Raw genomic sequence first — 25,676 nt, forward strand, 5'->3', positions numbered from 1 at the left:
TAGGTATTATCAAAAGGGTGGTTTCATGCGAATTTGAAGAAAATATTTCACCCCCAAGGGTGGAAAAATGGGGATGAACTTTTTTATACGCAATATTTTTAATTTTTAGTTTTTTTTTTTGTGTTCACGCATTTGAAGTCGGTTTTATTTTTTTAAAAAGTTAATTATTATTTTATAATAAACTAATTAACCCTCAGAAGTACTTGAAAATACGTCCTTAATATAACACAATTTCTTTTTTTCTAAAAAAAATGCGCTCGATGTCTCATGATTGCCAGAATTTAAAAGTAAATAGGTACATACAGTAGCCAGCCAGTAAATCAACACATTTCCTAACTCAATTTTTATTTTTTTATCAAAAACATACAGATTAAAATTCATCTAAGAAACAACATTTTGCAGTAAGTCCATGTTCTGGCGACCATAAATTAAAAAAATAACGAGTTTTTACTATAATTAAAATGTTTAGCCACTGATGTATAAAATATTTTTACGTATACAATTAGGACATTTTTGTGCACAAAGTAGAAATTAAGGTTTATACACCTTGGTGATTTATTTACCAAAGCTTAAGTGGTGACTTTACTGATAAAAATGATAACATTTCCTTTAACGCAAGACTAAATCTTTGAAAATTACTTAAATTAACCATTAATTTTACATTTGTAAAGGCTATAGAATATAAATACTTTTCAAAGATTTTCCGTAAAATGCTTTTAAGGGTAAATGTATGATCACTTAAATCAATAAAGTTCAACCTCTGAAAAATTCTTCAGTGACTAAAAGCGGTGTACACAATTTTAAGACTATAATCAACTGATTGTACTTATATTCATATGAAAAAAAAATTTAATGTATAGTAAAATTATTTTTGTTCCTCAACCTGCATTACATTGATGCTACTCTAATATATTTATGTTTATTGCTAACAAATAATTTATTTACTTTATACAATGACTAACGTAAAATGTACAAAAAATAACCGATCCTTAACATCATAAATACGGGTAACACAGCAAAGCGTAGTCAATTTTAAATCACAAACACATTTCATAATTACCAAAAAAGAGACCATTTATTCGTGAAATATTTTTTAATTTGCAAACCTGCTGCCTTTGTTACGGTTTTTTGCGTGTGCAAAACAGTCTGTCACAGTGCCAGCGAGCACCACTCTCCCCTAAATGTGTGACGTTATTTATGAACGTTCCCCTAACGGTCAAGAGCGAAGATTGACCACAATACGGTCAACTTTTTGTGCGCTGACTGACGCAGGGCTAGAAATTCGTTTGAATTTAGAATGCGAAACAGATGAGAGTAGATTTATTGCTCGTATTTTGTTTTTAATTAAAAGTAAACTAACAAAAAAGAAATCGTCACAGAAAATGAAATGCTTACTCAATTTCAAAGTTGGAAGGGTTTTTTTATTTTTTATGGATTGCCGTGGCCAGTGATACTGGCCACAGTTTGAAATTGGAATGTTATACTCGCATTGCTGTGTTTCCTCCGTGGAATTCTATGTATAGGTTGTAGTCTTACATTTTTGTCACGTCATAGTTTTACACATATTTTTTGTGGGTCACATGGATACACTGAATGTGTGAATAATAATTATATCTACACTTATTCTAATATCACCAGAGTTTTTCAAACCGATTCTCATAAGCTCGCGGATTTTGATATTTTTGTTAAAGTCCATGAGATGACCACTAAAGCCAACGAGGTACCGCTTACACTTACACCTGTAACAAAATTTGGGGTTAATAAAACGATATCGGATAACAAAATCGTGTTACAGACGGGGCGGGTGAATTATAATAATTGCTGTTAAAGCCTTTGTTTTTCAATGAGATTTTCTTTGCCTTGGCAATTTCGATGATCAAAGACTATTAATTTCTTGCTAAAGGATTAAACACTTTCAGAAATACGATTGAGTTTAGAAACAACATTATAAATAAAGCATTTTTCCGCGGCTCCGCTCTTTCGTGGTTAACGGTACTTACGTGACAGAAAAACTTTATGTTATCCAAATTATAATATCAAAATGTTAACTATCATTGTAATAGCAAATACATAAAGAAAGAAAAAAAGATGAAGTGTTATTAACAAGAATTAAAACTTAATGCAGAAAATATTTTTTTAAGGAACTGGCACACAGCCGACGATAGCGTGGCGTGAACACATTAAAACGCGTCAGGCTTGCCAAGTATGGAAATGTACCTTTAAGAATCGTCATTAAAGGTCAAGTGACTCGTATTATTGAAAGGGTTGTACAAATAAAATTACTTTTATAAAAGTGCTGTACAATGGTGAGACGCATAAAGATAGGCTTTTAGTTCTTAAAGTGTATTTTTCAGCCTTCCATGTGCATGTACTGTCATTCATGTACTTTCATGTAATTTTAAAATGAGCATGTGATTTAAAAAAAGTAGGTTTTACTCAATACCTGCACTATTTGTTGTATTCAACGCTTCGAGTATCTTACGTATAGAATCAGCTGAATCGTTACTCTTATAAGTACGAGTAACATCGTCATCGTTAACGACATTGGTAACGATAGTGGTACGTGTTTCGAGATCTACATCGTTCGTGTCGTCAGATTTATTACGTGATTCGGTTTCGTTGCTAGCCTGGAATACTGATGGAAAAAATAAAAATAGGTGACATTCAAGATAGCCATGCACGTCAAGAAACAAATTAATCAATGTTATTATATTTTAGGTGGGTGTCGTTTATTTTTACGAATAAGATTACTTCAAATTCATATTTTTTATATAACTAGCTTTTTATTTCCTTTTTAATGATTCTTTTTATCTCACATTTTTTTGTACTTTAATAACATTGTATGAATGAAAAATACATAAAAAACCTCTCATTATACCTATAGATAAAAATTTAAAGAAAAGCAGTTAACTACGTCTGTAAGAATCTGCAATGCCAAATAATTCTGTTAAAATGTAGATAATATTGGAATGACCGAGCATTTAGTGTATATTACACGCGGTGGCAATGAGAGTGATGAGGGTGTAAAACCAAACATTTTACAGGAAATACCTGCACTTTTCGTGAAATTCAACTCTTCGAGTCCCTTATCAGCTGACATACTGATTTTAATAACAATTTTGCTGATATTTGTTTTGTTGTTTACATCGTTGTCGACATCAGATTCGTATACGGATACGTTGCTAGGCTGAAAGACTGATGAAAATTTTAAAATAGACAATATTTTTAAAGATAGTCAATTTAAGCGTATAAACGTATTTTGGGTATTTGAAGTTTAATTACTTATATTTTATTTTAAAGGCTTTATTTTTAAAATTCTCAACATAATTTTATTTTAGGCCAGATTCGACCAAACTTTTATCCGAGTAAACCCCTGGTGTAACTGGCACATAGACAGTTTCAGTACCTATGGGAAATATGTCAAAATGACAAGTTTATTCTGAGATTAATATTAACTCTTGTTTGGTGGAATCCACCCTAAATCAAAGATATGTTTGAGATATTAAATTGAGTTTGTTAGGGTTAATACCTGCACTATTTGTGAAGTTCAAATCTTCGAGACTTTTAAGTGCCGAGTCGTCTGAAATACTGATTTTAATAATAATTTTGTTGATGTCTAGTTCTCCGAAGTCGTCAGATTTATATGATTCGGTAACGTTGCTTTGCTGAAAGGCTGATTGGGTTTTTAATTACAGAGAGAAATTGTGAATAAACTGAACTCGTTTTAGAATGAAAATATTTTTGTTCACAAACTGACATCTAGCTGCATACATTTTAGTTTTGCAAAACTAGCGACAAAACTGTTAACGGAAAATTGAATTAAATGTTACTACCTGCACTGTTTGTGGAGTTTAATGCTTCAAGTCCCTCGAGTATAGAATCAGCTGATATTCTGATCTTAATAACGATATCTTTGATGTGTATTTTAAGATTTATATACGTTGTATTTTCAGATTTATAAGATTCGGATACGTTGCTAGGCTGAAAGTCTGATGCAAAATTTTAAAAATTAAAATATTTTATTCACAAAATAAATATTTGAGTACATTTTTATTAATTTAAATGCTCGTGAATTCCATATGAGCAAATTTTTCTTGTTGCATAAGCTTATGTATAAACGAAACAGTGTTTGAAACAAAAATAAGTGATTAAATAATACCTTTTGTAGAGTTCAACGCTTCGAGGCCCTTAATCAAAGAGTCAGCTGACAAACTAATTTTGATTACGATTTTCTTTATGTCTAAATCACTGAGGTCGTCAGGTTCATTTACAGATAAGTAGCTATGCTGAAATACTGATGTTAAAATTCAAATTAAAGTAAAACAACTAATAGTATTGAGCGCGCGAGCGAAGCCGCGGGCATAAGCTAATGAAGTATTGTTAAATCAAGAGCAAGAAACTTGTTTAATTACGTTTATGTATTGTTCAAGTTTAATTAGGTTCTTAAAGATAAGGGCATTAATCTCTAACTTATTGTGCTCTAACATTTCCAAAAGGTTATTTTGTGATTACCTACTAGAACTTCTGCTCTGAGTGATCTAATGCCCGTTTTCACCATCAATCCCTAAGTCTTAAGTGACCCCTATGGTAACACTTATCAGGGCATTTCGTTTTCATAGGGGTCACTTAAAAAATAGGGATTGACGGTGAAAACGGGCATAAGAATATTAATACTAAGTATTTTTTAGGATTTTTGAGTGATTTAAAAATATCACGAAAGAAAATTTTATCCTAAGAACATGCACCTTAGAACTACATAAACAAAAACGAAAAAAAAATGTCCAAACTGACCTTTATTACTCGTAACGTATTTCGACATTTGCGTCTGCGAGTGCACGGTGATGATCGCGACCACGTCTCGTATCACCGGAGGCGCGACGACCATTTTCGCTTCGCACTTGACGCGTAAAGCACCGCTAGCAGTGGTGGGCACGCGCACTCTGAGCACGCGCCATGATCGCCTCAGCCCCCCCGCTAGGGAGGGACTCAGCTCGGTCTTCTGCCATGGTTCTGGCTGGAAGGGAGAAAAAGAATAAGTAATGACGCCTTTTTGAAATCAAACGAGCGTACTCTGAGCACGCGCCATGACCGCCTCACCCCCGCTACGGAGAGGCTCAGCTCTGTCTTCTGCCACGATTCTGGCTGGAAAGGAGAAGAATAATAAGAAATGACGCCATTTTGAAATCAAAAGAGCGTACTCTGAGCACGCGCCATGAATGCCCCCGCCCCCCCCCCCCCCCACCCCCNCCACCCCCACTTAATGTAACTAATAGACATTTATTGCACCACATAGTTCTACTAAACACAATGTATCAAAACTGGATGAAAAACCCTCTGTGTCTGTCTATTTTGCATTTTTGCGCAACTTTGTCCAACTATGCAAGACTAAAAAGGCCCGCTTTTAGATACCTACGGAAATAATTAAATATTTTCCATGGACGTTGCCAGTCCTTTGTTAACCTCTATGTACCAATTTTAATAACTTTTCAGAGGAGTGGCCGTGTTTGAATGAGCATAAAGACTCTTCATTATTGAGTTTTGCTTCTCTACCTATTTCTGCTCAAAAAATAAAACACAGGGATATTAATTTTACTTGAAAATGACAAAGGACACAAGGACAGCGCTAATCATTGAAACTGTTTTGTTTACACAAAGGATCTGTTATTTACCTAATAACTAGATGCAAGGGAGAGTTTCCATTATTTTGCAGTCAAATTGTTTTAGTTTGACTGATATGAATACTCGTACTTGCACTACTACTACTCGTACTAACAAAATCAACGACTATATTTCTTGACACATAAGAGCGACTTTTGCTATTCAATTAGAACAGTGTGCTGTGATAGTACTTTTGAAACTCATAAAAAATTAAAAGCACCCAATAAAACATTATTCACTTAACTTTCCATCATCTTAGAAACCATTGTTTCCATAATAATGGTTGCGTTAAATGTGCTCGTTCCTTTTATTTTTAGAAGCCTGTAAAATGCCAATTTTCTTTAAGTATTAATTAACTGCAGGAAATTAACAACTTTGCTTATCAGTGATTAAATTTGTATCAGGTAAATGAAAAAAATGCTTTCCATTTTGATGTTCTTATTGTTATGAAATTAAATTAATAAAATTGACTTTGCTCGTATTATTTTACAAACTCCTTTACTAACTTATAATATTAATAACAAATTAATACAATTTATGCTGTATTTTGTATACAAATTCTGTTTAGTTCAGAGCTAGAAAAAAATGTTTTAGTAGTCTAGCAATTTATTGTTGTAAACATTAAAGTTAAAATTATACTATTGGTGACTTTCCATTGTTAGTCTAAAGCATCTGATTACATAGCTTCAAGGACTTTTCCTCTGTCATAAACACCCTATATACTTAGCTGTATGAATGTCACAACATTAACCCCAAAATATCACCCTAAGTGTACAGGATCTTCAAGCAAACTGCAATTACGCGTAAATATTTTAAGGTGTAGGAAGAGGAATAAAGGAGAGGTATTTTGGCGAAATATACCGGGTGTTTTAAAAGGCCATTAGGGAAGATTTAAAGAGAACCTCCACTGCTTAAAGTCGTTTAACAATGAAAGTACTAATGGCAAACAAAGCAAACGTACCCAGCACAAAGGCGGCGGCCAAACTATTCACGTTATATATCAAAATACCGACATTGTTATAACTTTCTTAAAGAACATTAGCTACGACCAAAGTCGGGACGACATATATCACGAAGTTAAATACGAACGTCTAGATTAGAGTAGATATTGATGATTTAATGTCAATTCGTTTGAAATGCACGATTTACGAACGATTTTGGTTTCAACTACTCGCTGATTGTTGCCTAGAGCTGTCAAATGGCAATGATGGTGTCAAATCTGACAAGACGTGACAAGCACACTAACGCAATAGTTAAGTAAATACGTAACGTAATTTATAAGTGTGTAAAACATTTGAATGTCAGACTGAATGCAAAATGTTTTAATCAAATTACAATAAACGTTTATGATATGATACTAGCTTTCCGCCCGCGGCTTCGCCCGCGTGGATTTTTGTCTGTCACAGAAAAACTTTATCGCGCGCGTCCCTGTTTCAAAAAACGGGATAAAAACTATCCTATGTTCTTTCCCGGGACTCAAACTATCTCTATGCCAAATTTCATCAAAATCGGTTGCGAGGTTTAAGCGGGAAAGCGTAACAGACAGACAGACAGACAGACAGAGTTACTTTCGCATTTATAATATTAGTTGGGATGAATGTTCAATATGTAAGTAATTAAGATTAAGCCGAGTATCCAACAGCATTTAAGCCGTCCATTGAAATTGCATAACCCAATATCGTCCGTCCATTCCCGTGTTTATACGAAGACCTTAATTATCCGATAATATGAGTGCTTTAAACTCGCAACATCAATTTAAATGTTCTGTGTAGTTGCCCAGAAAATCTTGCCGTATTTTATTTTTATTTGGTATTTCTGTACATTTTGGTGAATGGCGTCTAGCTGAGGAGCTTTGGATGAGAAAATGGAATGCCATTTAGCTGATTCAATCACACTAATGAATAGTAATCCAGGCAAATTGGAATCCTGTATTCAATTACTAGCATGAGATGGGAGACGCGAGTGCATTGTCGGCACCGCGAGAATTAGGCTGGGGGAATACAAACTGGGTAGGCAAGATTAGCCATTATCCTTAGAGGTATTATGTCCTGAGTTTGTGACGCAATTGTACATGTAGTAGGGGAGAGTCATGATATGGTTTAGAATTAAACGATTTTATCGAAATATAAAAAAGACAACATTTTATTCATTATTTACCTGCTTCAAAAATGAAACGAAACGTGAACGGAGTTGCGAGTAAAATAAAATATTCTAAGCCTAAAAAACATTAAGACTTTTTGCAAAGAAATAAGAATGCTAATAGAATTTTCACGCAAACATTGTCATTATTACGTAACTAGCGGCCGCCCGCGACTTCGTACGCGTGGATCTCGTTTTACCCCTTCATCTATCTTACGCGGTTTAGATTTTTTCATACAAATGTTTTATCACCCCCTGATAGTTATTTTGAAAATATATTTCATGTACAGAATTGACCTCTCTACAGATTTATTATAAGTATAGATATTATGCAATTTATTAAAATTCTAAATAAGGAAACTATCCTGAATGTTCATTACTAGGCGTGCAAAAGCTATAAAAGCGAAGCTCTATAATGCTACGAAAGCCTTTGCGATGGTAGAGACTTTAGTTCGGTAATTATAGAGCTTTTATTATTCTGGACAAAAGGTATTTTCCGAATTACACATATCTAGCTAAAGTTACGTAAGTTACGTCAATTGGCGTGAAATTTATGGTTTTTATGCGTAAAATAATCCTATAAAATTTACTACATAATGGCATTTTCTGATTTTTTTTTATATTGATCAAAATCTGTCTAGGGTTAGAAAAGATAGTAGATTAGAGTCTCAAGTGAAAATAACACTGTAGGAGGACCAACAATAGGCTAATTTTTGAAATTGAAACCATCCCATAGATTTTGTATGGCATGATTTCTAACCTACTAAAAATAATTCTACAGACGATTGAACACTCGGTTTTCAGGGCTAACATGGAGAGTTTCTTATAAATATCTTATGAATTAAGGCGTCACTGATCAATTAACTTGTCTCATACATACCTTTTGTAACACATCATCGATGTACCAATTGATTTCAGCCGCCGGCAGCGAGTAATCCGAAGTGCAATTCAAGAAAATCTGCTCTCCCGGCTTCAGCTCCTTCGGGGCGCCCGTGATTACCGGGTCCAGGTCTGGCATGGCTGCGGGCAAGATTGATGAATACATTACCAATACAAGATCCTATTAGGGTAACAAGTGATATTGCCAATTTGCACATTGTTACTAGTCTAATAATTCTAATTTGTGATTGAATTCTGTAGATGAGTCGCATCAGTAGGGTTTTTTTTAAGGGACGCGCGCTGGTAGCTTGAAGAGCTTTTCCAGCTTCACCGGGCAAAGTGGCTAGTACAGAAGGTACTCTAGCCGTTTGGCGATCGTCGGTGCGCGTGCCGACGAGGCCGAGTGTGGTCTACGAATTTCTGGCATCTGTATGGCATCTCTTTTACGCAAAGCAAGATGCTAGTATGAGGGATGGTGACAGATAGACCCGAAAATACGAAAACAGTGTTTCGGAGAAGCCCCGCAGGTTCGCTGTTCTTTTTGTTTAAAAATCATCGAAAACTAAAGAACTAGAACTAATCTACTAAGAAGTAGAACTCTAATATTACTCTATTAGAACACACTTTACAATGACAGCGGTATCTAGGTATAATCACTCCAGAATATTGTGACCTGTCGCAATGAATAATTTAAACAAATGAAAATGTAGAGTTGGAACTGACAATGACAGGCACATAACATTAATATAGCAGAATTCAATAGAGTGTATGAAACGTATATTTTTTTATTTGACCTAGACTTATTGTGCTTAGCTATATTTATATTTTCTACCATCTACTATGATGTGCCCACGGTCAGACAATGACATTTTGTATCTTATAGTATACTGTAACAGGGGTTAATTTGCAACTAAACTGTTGTGTTTTTGCAACAAACTAACTATGGTATCGCAAAAATAATAATGTATCTTTTTTTAGATTCAATGTGTTATCATCATCATCTCAGCCATAAGACATCCACTGCAGAATATAGGTCTCCCCCAATGCTTTCCATGTTGCCCGGTTGGTACCTTTGTGATGTCTTCGCCAACCCGCCTGCCAATCGTGGCGAGTATGGGAAATTTTCCCCCTAATGGAAAATATTTAATGTGTGATTTTATCTATCTCATAGGTACCGTTTATATTTACTTGTCTTTAAGTACGATTACAGGACTATATTTTTCAATACTTTATTCACTCAAATCTTTCCTCCCTAAATCGTTTTATTTAGGGAGGAAAGATTTGACCATTATCCAACTTCACCGCGATTTATGTTTACTTTATTAACGTTTACGTCCCCACGATATAACAATTGTTCAGTCGAACAAAGTTTTAATTGCATTTAGACGTATTCACGGAGTACGATACCGAAGCACTTTAGTCACTTAATACCACTGGGACTTATCTTTATCAGTCCGCTGTTATAATTCAACTAGCAAGTCAGTGATAAACTTAGATTAGGACGGCGTACCGTGCCGAAGTTGATAATCGATTTGTCACTGGCTTAGATGGGGTCTAAGTACTGTTTAAGTAAGGGAACAGGCAAAAATTAACTCAAATTATGGTCTGAAGTTCGTACACGCCTAGTTCTCGTTAGGAACGTATTTTTCGATTTGTTACTGGTTTGGCTGGGGCCTAAGTAAGTGTATTAGTACTTACCCAATATTATACTAAGTATAGTACTAATATAAGTATGGGAAAGGGGAAAAATTAACTGAAATTACTAATCCGAACTTCGTTTTCTCTTTCGGGTTTAAATGAAAGTTTTTAATATTTTCGTCATTCAACCTTCAATATGACACATTTCATGATCGTAGCATAAGACGAAAAACATAAATGTTAAGCAACGCAACATTGGACTCTCATTGTCTTCACGTAGAATAGTCACTAGGCGTACTTACTTTTAGTAATATATGTATTAGGCCTATTGTAAGTTTATATAATCGACCTGTCATTTAGAGCACTTTATTCAGTCTGAAATAAGTTTTGCGTACATAGGACAAGAATGCAAAATAGTCACGTGCGTCTTTGAAAAGGTGAACTTTGTAGAATAATCGCACGTCGCGCACTAAAAAAGTGACAGCCGAAAAAAGTTACCTTGGATCTTTATTAACACGTTGAGCGGACGGCCTACGGAAAATATTATTTTGTATGTAGTCCTTTAGATTGTAATAAAGTAAGTTGATCTTATGTTTTGTAGAAAAAAGATAAGGCTCTTTAATTAACTAAGTACCCTTTTACTTACATTATTAGGTAACTATTTGTGTGATGACCATCAACTTCTATAAAACATTAGTTTTACCGAGTGTCCAAGTAGTCATCACAAGTACAAGACAAATAATCTGATAATCGTAGGACTTTATAAGATGTACAACGTTGCCTTTAACAATATTTGACATAAAAATGCGATGTGTTTTGGTATCCAGTGCCAGCTTGCATTTTCGAGCTGTCCTCCATACGAGTGGCGAGTGTTTGCTATGTTACATCATGTGGCATGTCACGTACGTTCACTTTTTGTATTATCTGCACACCTGCGATAAAACGCTGCGTGTACATTCTATGTCATATTCCAGCTACGTCCAAATCGGTGACATCCTACTAATGTATACATGTGAAAGTTTGTGAGGATGTATGGATTTAGCTTTTTCACGCTAAAAGTACAGAACGGATTTGGATTAATTTTGAAAGTATTATTCAAGGTACGAGTATACCAACGACCTCATAAAGGCGTTAGATGCAGGCTGCTATCAACCAGTCATTGTGGAAATCATTCCTATGCTCAGTAATGGACGTCTTATGGATAAAAATTACGATCATGATGATAGTATTATTGTTTATACGTCAAAATAACATATTACCTATAATTTACAACGAAATTGAGTTTATTGGCCAAATTACATGTCAGTATTTCTGAGGCAAAACTGAATTTCACTCAGGCGAAGCCGTGAGAAAAAGCTAGTATTTCTATCATATTACAGCTACGTCCAAACGTTCGGTGACATTTCGAAATAACTCTGGAAATAAGCGCTCCATTCCAATTTCTGTACAGAATTACCACCGTCAAAGTTCCAGCACTAATCCAAATTAAAAGCATTTGACGTCAAAAGGCTGCCGAGGAACGACGGTTATATAGGTTGTTTTATTTTCGTTTCGACTCGCTAACAAAAGAGCATGCTTATTTATTTTCTTGTATCGCGCTTGTATGTACAATATACTTGTTCGTACATTTATGAATAAAACATAAGTAAAATAATAAAGGGGGTGCTCCTTAAATTTAAGCGGTTGGGAACCGAATTGCTTTATATTGTTGGACGGCTGCAGGCGTGAAGCAAGAACCGAATATTCAGGAGATCGTCGGAGTGCCTACAGGTAATTCATATTTGAATGTGAAGTGAAGAATATTTTGCTTTTAATTTTAGAACAGAGATCATCTAAGAATTTGGCTTTGGAACGGCTTTTTATTTTGTACGAATCTATATATATAAAAGAAAGTCGTGTTAGTTACTCCACTTATAACTCAAGAACGGCTGAACCGATTTAGCTGAAAATTGTCAGGGAGGTAGTTTAGAGCCAGGAGAAGGACATAGGATACTTTTTATCCCGTTCGAAATTAAAAAAAAGTCTGCTTATTTATTGCCATTAAGGCGGAACAAAGTTCGCCGGGTCAGCTAGTGGTAAATAAAAATAAAACTTTTGACTTGTACTGAGAGAATCATTCCTAATCTATTTTATAATGCTTCTTCTTAAATACTCTTCTAGAGTGTTTTACAAAGGACCTTATCAACAACAAGTTCTTTTTTTACAAGTTTAAATTAAAAATTCGTTAATTACAGTCACAGGTCACAGGAGTTAATTACAATCGCCAGTATTCTAACTCTACAGCTGTTTCATAGTAGCCCCTTTTAAAACTATGGCTATTATTTTTATGTTAGATGATAAGATGTTGTGTAGTATCCCAAAAGGGCAGCTTTTGGGTTGACATGCTGAGTTGGATTCGAAGATTCAATCTTCTCGAAATTACGCAAAAGTAACAAGGGGCAGCAAGGTTCTGGAGTGGGGGCCACGTACCAAAAAGCGCAGCGTGCGTTGTCCACCCACAAGGAGGACCTCACAAAGGCACCAGAAAGGCGTTGGATGCAGGGCCGGTGAATATGGAAATCATTGGGGGAAGGCTTGTGTTCAGCAATGGACGACCTATGGCTGAAATGATGGCGATGATTTAGAAACTACAACTCACCAAGAACAGTCATTTGCTTCGTCTTCCTAGCGATCTGGAACTTGGGACCTTCTGTAGACACTTCACACGTGTACGTCGCTGTGATGCCAAGAGGTACAGGCATGACCTTCATCATGCAGGAGTCCTCTTGGCACTCCCCGCCTTGCACCATGATGCCTGTTACGTTGTACAGGCGTATGGGAGGCTGGGGACAAAAACGTTTGAATTAGAACAATAATAACATGATATTATGGTAACAACCTAGTCTACCAGTGATATAATATTGTATTTTTTTTTTATGTTTATACGACTGCATCCTCTTTTTTTTCTTATAGTCTTCGAAAATGCAAAATTGGGTAGGTTCCCGCCTTAGGCAGTTCGATTTTTTCAAGTTATTTATAATTTTCAAATAATCTAATATTTTATGTATTTTTAATCATAATGGTCTCAACTACCCAATTACTAGCAATGAACAACCAAACACACTGGGTAATCAAAGTTTACGGTATTAATTAATCAGAAGTTGCTAAATTGCTAGTTTTTTAATCAACATCGATGACGTTGAGACACCGTACTCGTAGGTGTGGCTGGTAGGCTTGTCTAATTAATTACTAACTTGTCATAAAAGACATTTCCACAGGGCCCTCGGGAAGGTTATGTGGACGAAAAAAAACATTTGTTTATCATTACCATAGACAATAATTTATTTATTAGACAAAGCGACAGTTATAAATAAGTAAATAATCTTTTTCAGACCTGCAGCCGGGCTAGGATGCGCGCCATGATAAACTTTATCGTGGTAGGTACATTATTAATATACAGATTTTGATGTATGTTATCGTCTAAAATTGAGAAACATTTCAATAAGATTTTATCATGGTGCAGGCAGACCCTATGCCCTAGGCGTAAAGAACAAGATATTGTCAATATTTTGTGAATTTGGAGACAGATTGTTGAACTGCCATTTTAGTGATGTCAATATTAATTTAGTTTGCGAAAATATTAAAATCGGCAACTATAAGAAGACAGATAGATATTCCTATAGCGATCTATAACTACATAGTTAAGGTGACAAAGGTTCTAACGTAACGTAAACACTAGTTTAAATTCTAAAGCGAATCTTGTTCGAATTTCCAAGAAGCCAACGAATAGTTCACATTCAATAGAATATGGAGTCAAACGCAATTTCAAGCTCTTGCAGTGACCGAGATTGTGGTGTAAGTTATGGTGGGTAGGTGGAAATACCAGCTGCTTCAAATATTTCAGTCAAATTTATGACTGGTTTGCCCTGCCGAACGGGAAAAATATGTTTGATTAATCTAATGAAACTTGGACTCGACTACGGATGTATTAAATATCCAAATTGCAAGAGTTCAATTGTTTAAAAACTGGGTCGTTTACATTTCCATCTAATTTAAATTAAAAATTTTAGACATCTTTTGTCATCTAATTTAAATTAAAAAAAACCTGTCTGTCGCTATGTATGCTTAGATCCTTAAAACTACGCAACGGATTTTGATGTGTTTTTTTTTAATAAGTAGAGTGATTCAAGACGAAGGTTTACATGTACTACTTAGCACCCGTGCGAAGCCGGGGCGGGTCGCTAGTGATAAATAAAACAATGACTTAAACTTAAAATTCTAGTTTTCTAGTTTAGTGCTAATTTTTCTTAAAATACCTACCACTCAACACCATTTTCCCACATATTTTTATTCAAATAGTTTTATAAGTCATCGCAATGTCCTTGCATTTCCCAACCAAAGTATGAACTCCATCAAAAACGTCTGTTTTGGCAATGGAAATGCGTATTCTTCTGTGATGTTCTCAGAGAAAAGGAACACACTAAAAGTCGGACCACGCTTCGTGTGACCCAAATACCGGCACTTTTGTATCTGTATATTTTTTCTCTTATTTCGAGAGCGACGCAGGGACGATGCTGAACTCAAGTCGCATTTACACTACAATTCCCGTTAAAATCGACTAATGAAATTCCTAGATCTCACAATAACTGGACTGGAATTGTGATGTGCAGTGAGTGAGCAAATGATAGGAATTTAATTTTAAAATTAATTAAAGGGAATTTTATACCGAAAGCAGCATGCAGTCTGGCAAATATGGAAGATGGAGATGTGCCCAAACTTATTACCAATATTATGAAGAATTTTCTTGGTTTTATAAATTAAACCTTAAGGACTCTACACATGGTGTTTTTTCCAATTAATTTTGACCTATCAACTTTATGAGGTATTATTTCAAATGAAACTTATCATATTGTTGAGAAGTGGTTTTCGGGACAGTCCAGAAATTCATTTAGTAGTTGCGCAACTCGGGTATTGCCCTAGAGAGTATTGTCCAAATAACCGATACTGGCAGTTTAAGTGACTTTGGGATTGTTCTAAGATCTTTAGTCCACGAGTATAATAGTTATAACAAAGATATTTAAAACGTGTTGACGTTTGATTTCATAAGGTTATTTTGTAGTAATGACATACCTATTAATAAGGACATTTTTAGCAAAATTGTTTTAATAGTATGATAATAATGATAGAATACGAAAGCTCATAAAATGTCAATGTATCAGCATGCTTAAAACAAGTGTGCTCGAACAAGAAATGAGAATGCTTGCTTATTAAATTAGCAATTGTTTTGACACACATGCTACCAAGTACCAATTGCTCAATAGTGCCATTCTTTCGTGCTAGTAAAGAGCATGGTGTCTACCTAATGGTATGTTTTAAAATAACATGTATTAACCCAGTTTTAAAACAGTTTAATTCACAACAATATTTCGAAACAAACGTCGAATTAAAAGGACATTATTCTGTTTCCCCATTAAAGTAAAACTCAAAACGTATTTATTTATCAACCGTATTTATCGTGAGGACTTCTCGGCAGCGCTTTTAATATCGTTTTTATATGGATTATATCGGTAAAATATTCGTTCGAGAGGTCACAACAAATAGGATTAGCACATTTGAGACTTATTGATACGTTTTTATGTTAAAAATACCTATTGAATTTCCGAATACCAGCGCGGCAGCGCTCATTCAGGTTTTTATTGGTATTCCTACTAAACGAATATTATTTTTTAAGTAGGTCCGTAGGACGTTTATTCAGACTGAAAACTTTTTATAGAAAAAATAAATTCTTATAACATCATGAACTTCGCAAAGTGGTGTTTTAACAAAACCCATTTATTGGTATTCAGAAACACACTATTAAAAAACGATGCTTGCTATACTGATGTAGCCAGCGTTGAATTGGTTCGTGAGTCACCCTGTTCGTCCACGCGCACTGTGAGACCTCATAGTAATGTTTGTGAATACGGGCGTTAATTACACTTAAAATTGTAATAAAAATTAAAATAAATATAATTACCTTTTGGGAGGGGTTGTATCTAAATATCTCGTTCATGTCTCTGTACCACTTCACAGAATGTAACTTCTGGCCATCCATCTGGAAGTGGCAGCTGAGCACAGCTGGCCGGCGAGGGTCGGCGAACAGAGGCACCTGCAGCTTGGTGATCTCGTGCGCCGAGCATATCGCTGGGGACAAGGAGAAGAACTGATTAAATCACTTGTTTATTAACCCTGATGGAGCGTGAGACAAAAGACTGACGATGTTTACAAACATCACTAAGGCTGGATTGCACCATTTTACTTTAACTTAGACAAACGTTAGAAATCTGTCAAACCCCATACAAAAAGTACCAGTTATCGTTATAGTTACGGTCAAAGTTAGGTGGTGCAACTCAGCCCTAGGCTGGATTGCACCATTTTACTTTAACTTTGACAAACGTTAAAATCTGTTAAAGTCCATACAAAAAGCACCGGTTATCGTTATAGTTACAGTCAAAGTTGGGTGGTGCAACTCGGCCTAAGTATTTAGAGTTTAAGACAAAAGACTGGCGACGCCAGAAGTTCGAATTTCAAATGGTTTACAACAAAAGACTAACGATTCTAGTTGACGATGACTATTTCGAATAAAAACTAAATTCGAATTTCAATACCTAAAATTCTGGTACATAATCGAGTTAAAGGTATATTGGCGGAGAATGTGGATTCGTATGCGACTTGGAAATCAAATGTTTCTACATATAATACCTACATAATATATTCCCGTCTGCCTATACGTGCACTTCACTGTGAATAGATGTATTTATTTTTGATAGAGCTACGCAATTTTGAAAATATCTTTGTTCTATTGTTAGGTTAATATTATGAGATTTTTTGCTTCACCAGGTCGCTACTTTGAATAATACATTTGATGTCATGCGAAATGAATCCAAACCGACGTAAAGGTGCAAGAGAACGCTCACAAATAAAAAATTACGGGAACGTTTTTAAAATTTATCAACAAAGTACATTTGAGTGTAAGCCAACATCATAAATTTGTCTCGAGTCTTAATAAATAAAAGTGCATCCAGCGGGTATATTCCTTTAAACATTTAAATTGCCGACAGTTTTCCCGCGATGCATTTTTACGGGCATACGTGACTAAAATCTTATTGTGAGAGGGAAGTATATTATAAAAGAAGATATTACACGTATAATGAACACAATAAATCGTGTAAAAACAAAATACCCAGCTCTGTGTAACTCAAATGTGGGAAATACAAAGCAGTTCAGCAAAATGAATGAACCTACGTGCTAACTTTAAATAACATTCAGACAGTTTTCGGGTTAGTTTAAGTTTACAATTTAAATGTATTGAATAAGTCTGAGCTACAATAAATTAGAGTTTACATTGTAAAGTTTTGGCTTGAGTGCATTAAGCAAGGACCGGTGATGCATGTAGTAGTAAAGGAATCATGCAAGTTTATTTACATTTTACCTATTTTAATCGTTCATTAAAAACCTTAGTAGGTACTAAATATTTCAAAAGATGTTGACTTAAAGAAATAGATAATGGAGGAATTATTAGACAATAGGCGGGCACAAGCCTTCTGTGAGAAGAACCCTTCTTATCCAATATGATGATTTTGTGAAGGATACATTTACAAATACCTACTATATAAACATCGAGTTTATTTTTATGGATAAGGCACCATTTATTTTAGATTTACTCGAAATAAACTATGAAGCTAATGTATCAATTTAGATACGACCTAAATCAGGTTTATGGCCAATTTATTATCAAATTACCGAGTTACAGGCACATAACGAAATTATCTTGAAGCTGAAATGTCTAAAATTACTTTATCCTATTTGACTTAACTTTGTCTATGCTACGGAAAGTTTGAGTCGTGTTTGCTACGTCGTAGCAAAATGGTCGTAGCAAGATCAACGAGTTTCGCCGAAGACATAGTTTGGTGGTTTGGGGATAGCTACAGATTAATTTAGTATCATGTTTTTGCATTATCAATCAATCAAATCAAAATCTTTATTTACTCACACAGACATTGAAAACATACATGAGATAATTATGATTATGATGTTTAATATCAGTGTGAGTCTGATGCCTATGCTAGGTATCGAATACCTGTGTTACAGGACATCAGGCTCCCACCGCCTCGAACCTTACAGCACTTAGACAAGGCTATGAGCTAAGTGTAAGAACAACATCCATGTGGTCAAAGATTTAACAAAAAAAGAAAATAAGTAAAACATAATTTACAGAATAAGAATGTTTTAGGAGCATTATTTATGTATGTTTAAGAAAAATAATGCCGAATTAATTAATTAATCAATTGTGCCGTGTGGGGACGGCCGTAAAGAATACCATTCCCCACCGCCAACAGGAGGCGTGTCGTAAGAGGCGACTAAATCCTGTAGCACGAGATGGGCAGCAGCGTCTAGGTGCGAAACCTTATAAAAAAACTGCGCTCGCCAACCCGCCTGCCAAGCGTGGCGAGTACTGGCAACTCCCCCCCCTGATGAACGGCAGAGCTAAAACCAGGCCCCCAGTCTCCGGCAGCCCCGTTGTTCCTGACTACGGTAGCGGTTGGGGTGACGACGGGGCGGGGGGTGCTAAGAATCCCCGGAGGAGGAATAGCTACCACCACAAACGACAACTGGCCCTCGTAACACACAACATCCGCACCCTGAGGTCCGACGAAAAGATTATAGAGCTGGAAGATGAATTAAGTAGGTTGCGATGGAGTATTATAGGGCTATCGGAAGTCCGACGAGAGGGCGAGGACACGATAACCCTGAAATCCGGCAACCTGCTTTACTACCGGGAGGGCGAACAACTGTCCCAAGGTGGTGTCGGGTTTCTCGTCCACAAGTCCCTCATTAACAACATCATTACCATCGGAAGTGTGTCGAGCAGGGTTGCATACCTGATACTCAGAGTATCCAAAAGGTACTCGTTGAAGGTAATCCAGGTATACGCACCGACCTCTACACACCCAGATGAAGAAGTGGAAGCTATGTATGAGGACATAAGTAGGGCCATACATGCAACTAAAACCCACTTCAATGTCGTTATGGGGGACTTCAACGCTAAACTGGGCATGCGAGGTGATGATGAGCTGAGAGTGGGGCAATATGGATATGGGCGACGGAACCCCAGGGGACAGAGGCTGGCCGAGTTCCTGGAAAAGGAGAATCTCTATGCGATGAACTCCTTCTTTCAGAAGCCGCCTCACAGGAAGTGGACCTGGATGAGTCCCGATGGTTCCACGAGAAATGAGATCGACTTCATTATGACCACAAAGCGACGAATGTTTAGCGATGTCTCCGTGATCAACAGGGTGAAAACCGGTAGTGATCACCGGATAGTCAGAGGCATACTAAACATTAACGTCAAGCTGGAGAGGTCCCGTTTGATGAAGTCTACGCTCCGCCCCTCTAATGCTCATATTCACTGCCCCGAGAGCTTTCAGCTCGAGTTGTCGAATCGCTTTGCATGCCTGGAAAATTGCGAGTCAGTGGACGAGATAAATAACAGGTTCGTAGAAACTGTCCAAGCGGTCGGGTCGAAATTTTTTAGACCACGACGTAAAAATAAACCGCAAAAACTATCCGACCGTACCCTCAAACTCATGGTTGAAAGACGTTCAATGACACTGCAGACCTCCGTTGACGCTAAGGCATATCGGCAGCTCAATAGACAGATATGGAAGTCCTTGCGACATGATGTTCGCAACTTTAATACTAATAGTATTAAAGAGGCGATAGAGCGGAACCAAGGCTCCAAAGTGTTTGCAAGAGACAATTCTATTGGGCAAAGCCAGCTGACGAAGCTGAAGACGGCAGACGGTAGTGTAACGTCAACAAAAGCCGAGGTTCTGGGTGAGATCGAAAGGTTTTATGGACAGTTATATACCTCGGTCACCAAACCTGTTGATAGCTCAGCCACAGATCCAAGAGCTAAGCTAACCCGACACTATACCGAGGATATCCCGGATATCAGCCTATACGAGATTAGGATGGCTCTCAAACAACTTAAGAACAACAAGGCACCGGGTGATGACGGAATAACCTCGGAGCTTCTGAACGCGGGTGGTACACCGATACTGAAGGTCCTTCAGAGGCTCTTTAACTCCGTTTTACTCGAGGGAATAACGCCAGAGGCATGGAACAGAAGCGTGGTGGTGCTTTTCTTCAAGAAAGGAGATAACACCTTACTGAAGAATTACAGACCCATCTCGCTTCTGAGCCATGTTTACAAGCTGTTTTCGAGAGTCATCACGAATCGTCTCGCACGTAGGTTCGATGACTTCCAGCCTCCCGAACAAGCCGGTTTCCGGAAAGGTTATAGTACCATAGACCACATCCATACGCTGCGGCAGGTTATACAGAAGACTGAGGAGTATAACTTGCCACTATGCTTGGCGTTCGTGGACTATGAGAAGGCCTTTGATTCGATTGAGACGTGGGCAGTGCTGCAGTCTCTCCAGCGGTGCCGTATCGACTATCGGTACATCGAGGTACTAAAGTGCTTGTACAAAAACGCCACCATGTCGGTCCGAGTACAGGAGCAAAGCACGAGGGCGATTCCTCTACAGCGAGGCGTAAGACAGGGAGATGTTATATCTCCGAAACTCTTCACCGCGGCATTGGAAGACGCTTTCAAACTCCTGGAATGGAAAGGATACGGCATAAACGTTAACGGCGAGTACATCACTCACCTTCGGTTTGCCGACGATATCGTGGTCATGGCAGAATCGCTGGAGGACCTCGGCACCATGCTCGAAGACCTTAATCGAGTTTCCCAACAGGTAGGCCTTCGGATGAACATGGACAAAACGAAGCTTATGTCGAACGTCCATGTTGCGCCCTACCCGGTGTCGGTTGGGAGCTCGATTCTTGAGATTGTTGACAAGTATGTCTACCTCGGACAAACGATCCAGCTAGGTAGGTCCAATTTCGAGAAGGAGGTCAATCGTCGAATCCAACTCGGCTGGGCAGCGTTCGGGAAACTACGCAACATCTTTTCGTCCAAAATACCCCAGTGCCTGAAGACGAAAGTCTACAACCAATGTGTGTTACCTGTGATGACTTATGGCTCGGAAACGTGGCCCCTCACTATAGGCCTTATACAGAAGCTCAAAGTTGCACAGCGTGCTATGGAGAGGGCTATGCTCGGTGTTTCTTTACGAGATCGAATCAGAAATGAGGAGATCCGTAAACGAACTAAAGTCGCTGACATAGCCCGACGGATCAGCAAGCTGAAGTGGCAGTGGGCTGGGCACATAGTACGCAGAACTGACGGCCGATGGGGCAGCAAGGTTCTGGAATGGAGGCCACGTATCGGAAAACGCAGCGTGGGACGTCCACCCACAAGGTGGACCGATGACCTGATAAAGGTAGCGGGAAGGCGCTGGATGCAGGCCGCTACCAACCGTGCGATGTGGAAGTCATTGGGGGAGGCCTATGTTCAGCAGTGGACGTCCTGTGGCTGAAATGATGATGATGATGATGAAGAAAAATAAGCAATTAGTAGAAAATAAATAACGATTAGGCGCAGCATTGGATAAGGTAGTCTATCGCTGGAAAGTAATGCAGTGACAGCTTTTTGAAAACAAAGGAAAAACGGTTTGAAACGATGACATTTTAAAATATCCGATCTGGTAAGGCCCAAAAGATAAGGAAACATGTAAAGTGCCCCAAGGGCTTTTTGACGTTCATAGGTGCCAAAATATTGGTCAAAACTGAATAATTATTTTGATTTTATCGAATCATTACATGCCACAAATGATTGGCCTTTTGATAAGATAATCCATCTTACTTAACATCTGCAGGTGCGGTCAAATATTGTTATGCATAAAAAAAAATACAGAAAAAAATAATACGCCTTAAAAACCTAAAATTTTCGAGTTACAATGTCACACCTAACATGTAAAAAGTAAACACGTAATTTATCTTTTGTCTCAATTTTGCAGCTTCTAGCCCTTTCTGACCAAACTCAAGGGCGTAATAAACGCACAGGTCAATATTTGCCACGGCTAAGAGGGTTTGGTCAATACAAACACAGCACTAATACGGCCACGCATCAAAACATTTTCGTTATACTTCGGTTATTGACACAAAGCCACGTGTTTATAACCAACAAATTAACGGTAAATATCAATACCGTGGCTAATCAAGAGAGGTCAACATCCTAGGCATTTTTCCACCTTCATTTAAAAAGGAATTAAATAAGTACCACACATTTTTCTGAAAATAAGACAACTAGGCAGTAACTAAGTAAACGAACAAAGGTCGCTGACATAGCCCGACGGATTAGCAAGCTGAAGTGGCAATGGGCAGGGCACATAGTACGCAGAACTGACGGCCGATGGGGCAGAAAGGTTCTGGAATGGAGGCCGCGTACCGGAAAACGCAGCGTGGGACGTCCACCTACAAGGTGGACCGACGACATCGTAAAGGTAGCAGGGAAGCGCTGGACGCAGACCGCTGCCAATCGATCAACATGGAAAGCATTGGGGGAGGCCTATGTTCAGCAGTGGACGTCCTATGGCTAAAATGATGATGATGATGATGAGGCAGTAACTGGAGGAAAATATAGGAGATCGGTTTTTAAGGCGTTCCATCTAAGTAGGCTTCAGAGTCAATCAGTGGAAGATAGACTGATGACATAACAATGATAAATTAAATTAATGATAAAATTTCCGCGCAATGTCATGGTCCCAAATACGAGACTAAAGGTAGAAAAGACTAAAATAGTTTAAAGTGGAATATCTGTGTGAAAACCAACCGTCTCATTATATTAAAATATCGAATCTACAAGATATTACTGACATAAGATCAAACTTCTCCCAATAGAACACGTTCTTAGCGTGAGTATCATGACGCTATATCGCTAAGTTGTATTGTTACTGTGATAGTTGTACAAACCACATACCACAAGATAACTTGTAGTCAGAGCGCCAAGATCGATGACAAAGCACATAATCACTTTAAAAGTGTTTATCTCGCAAGACGTTTTAGTCTCAATAGGCTAATAATTAAATAATACTTATGAGTAGAATGTTATTACGTCACCTTATGATAATCACGTCCCAATTAAGTAAATGAAAGACTTCCAGCATCGAATACTTCGTTATTTTTCTTTCAAACATCAGTAAAAGGTAAAAATCAAACAAGTTTTTAATTAATCTTATAAAATCCGTCTGGAGCACTTCAAAGTATTAATGAGTTACTAATTAACTTTAAAATTTAATCTGATCTTAATTAATAGCTCACCAGTGAATTAGTAAATGGGAATCAACCAAACTTACGTCATTAAGTAAATACCTTTAAAGTAGATACGCTTTGAAAGGACTGCCCTCGAAGTTCGGAACTTGAGTGACAAGTTTACTTTGCTAAATAATGGTGATTATACTGTAATATTCCCCTCTGAGAGCCTTTCAATAAAGCACTTTATCAAGATTAAATTCTGCTAGAAATAAAAAAAATAAAAACAACTATGTACCAGAAGGTTGTGATCTACTGTGGTTGTGATGCACTAGTAATTATCAGTTTACATTCTTATTAAATTAGTATAAAATGTTTCAACATATTACGTAGTTGAAAAGTTTGCTCGAGCAAAACAGATTGCTCTTGTAAACTCTTATTTTACTAAAACATTATAAAATTATCAACTACCTTAAACAATTTATAATAACTAGATACCTAAGATAACTTGTAAAAAGACCCAAAATAATCTTACTTTAGTATCAACACATCTTGTGTAGGTAGGTACATAATATTTTTGTTGAGTATAATACAGGTACAAACTACAAAAAGTAAGCAAATAATAGATCCCTTTATCAAAAAGTTCCTCGCACCATTCGGCGGGAATCGTTGTGAAACATCTTTAAAGAGTTATTTACTGTAATATTCTTATATAATTTATTCGTGAAACGGAAATTCCAGTCCATTTACTCTCTACTTTAGCACTTTGGTTCGGCGGAGGGAAAGAAATGCTTTTAATAAAAGTAATTTTGGAACAAATTTACTTGATTTGCGCCGGATAAAGGTTGAATAATAATTATAGGAGCCCCCACTGAGTAATTTTCTTAAGTTGCTTTGCTGTTAGTATTTCGAGAAATCGACTGAAGGCAAAATCTGTAAAGTCAGCGGCGATTCTCATTAATCTCAATAATTTGGCTCTGGCAAATAATCATTAAGTGGATAGACTTTATTTACACAATTTTATTATGAAAAAACATAATTTCGTGGTAAAGTTGTGTAAATAAACTTGATTAAAATCATGTTTTAACTTATTCAAAATATTATCTTTAAATAATTTATAGATGAAGAGAATTCAATTGAACTACGTTTAAAGGCTTTCCTTTTCAGTGATATTTTTTTATTAAAATGTGCTCGTTTGTGAGTTTATAGATTTGTAAAAACCTATGAATGCAATACTGTTCGACTTATTAAAATTTACGAGTAATTCTTATCTATTTAATGATGGTAAAATGAAACGAAATCAACTTTTAATTAAATAACGGTACAAACGTGTGTTTTAACTTCCAAATAACCTAATTAAATACCTTATTACAATTTATAGTCAGATAATTAAAACGATTCTATTCTTTTAAACTTACTCATGACTTTTTTAAATAACATTTCTTTTATTTTAAATATCAAAATCGATGCGCACTAACATCTGATGTCCGGCACGAAGTCACAAAAATGCATATCGCCATATTTTTATGCCACAAAATTTACTGTCGTATTAAAATACGAGTTCGCTATGCAGTTTCCAATATGCAATCTGATACTGCTAGCGTATTCTAGTCCCGTATTTTTTGTCGATGCAAAAATATTTCTGCTCACGTATTTATGTGGACAACTGTACGCTTTATTTAAAGATTGAGTCAGCAGTCTTTTCGGTCTCATCTTTCATAAAATTTGAGGGTTGCCTCGATTTCCCTAGGATCCCATCATCAGACCCTGAATGGTGACAATGGGACCTCATCGAACAAAAAACCACTTTTGGCATAATTGTCGGAGTTCTGCAGTAATATTACATACAAAAAATAATTATACAGTCGAATTGAGAAAGAACCTTTTTTTGAAGTCGGTTAAAAATTGAAAAATAATAACATACGCTACTGAACTAAATATATCCAAAGCTAACTTAAATTAAAATTAGTCGGGCGTTAAGTCAATAATTTTACTACAAAGGGAGTGCGTGGGACAAAATGTAATTAGGTTAATACTGTAGAGACATATTGGAGTGCTAGTCTGGATGTTTGTTGGGACGCGTTTCAAGTAGAGCTAATTTCCATCACGTCCTTTGGGATGGATCGGTAGACACGCCACGGGCTTCCATGGAATTCAGCCCGAAATTGCCTATGACGTCA

General features: G+C 36.8%; 2 protein-coding genes across 2 annotated transcripts in view; both read right to left on the reverse strand.

Annotated features, from left to right (window-relative positions):
* Positions 1–805: 805 nt before the first annotated feature.
* Positions 806–3,127, reverse strand: LOC114350961 (uncharacterized). The gene is made up of 3 exons (XM_028301967.1): positions 3,052–3,127; positions 2,444–2,635; positions 806–1,739 (listed from the first exon to the last, which is right to left on the reverse strand). Exons 1-3 carry the CDS (start codon positions 3,098–3,100, stop codon positions 1,657–1,659), a joined length of 324 nt encoding a protein of 107 aa, XP_028157768.1. The 5' UTR covers positions 3,101–3,127; the 3' UTR covers positions 806–1,656.
* An 821-nt stretch (positions 3,128–3,948) lies between these two features.
* The window catches only part of LOC114350960 (uncharacterized), a gene marked incomplete at its 3' end in the record, with an annotated part of 41,224 nt that continues 19,496 nt past the window's right edge, over positions 3,949–25,676 (reverse strand). Inside the window, exons 2-7 of the mRNA XM_028301966.1 lie at positions 16,310–16,476; positions 12,953–13,136; positions 8,678–8,817; positions 4,792–5,014; positions 4,160–4,294; positions 3,949–3,989 (exon numbers count right to left, since the gene is read on the reverse strand). Of these exons, the coding sequence (XP_028157767.1) occupies positions 3,949–3,989; positions 4,160–4,294; positions 4,792–5,014; positions 8,678–8,817; positions 12,953–13,136; positions 16,310–16,476 (890 nt within the window). The remainder of the gene's footprint in view (positions 3,990–4,159; positions 4,295–4,791; positions 5,015–8,677; positions 8,818–12,952; positions 13,137–16,309; positions 16,477–25,676) is intronic.

Source organism: Ostrinia furnacalis, unplaced genomic scaffold (genome assembly GCF_004193835.3).
Source record: "Ostrinia furnacalis isolate ACB-3 unplaced genomic scaffold, ASM419383v2 OfSCF1038, whole genome shotgun sequence".
In the NCBI taxonomy this organism is placed as follows: Eukaryota; Metazoa; Arthropoda; class Insecta; order Lepidoptera; family Crambidae; genus Ostrinia; species Ostrinia furnacalis.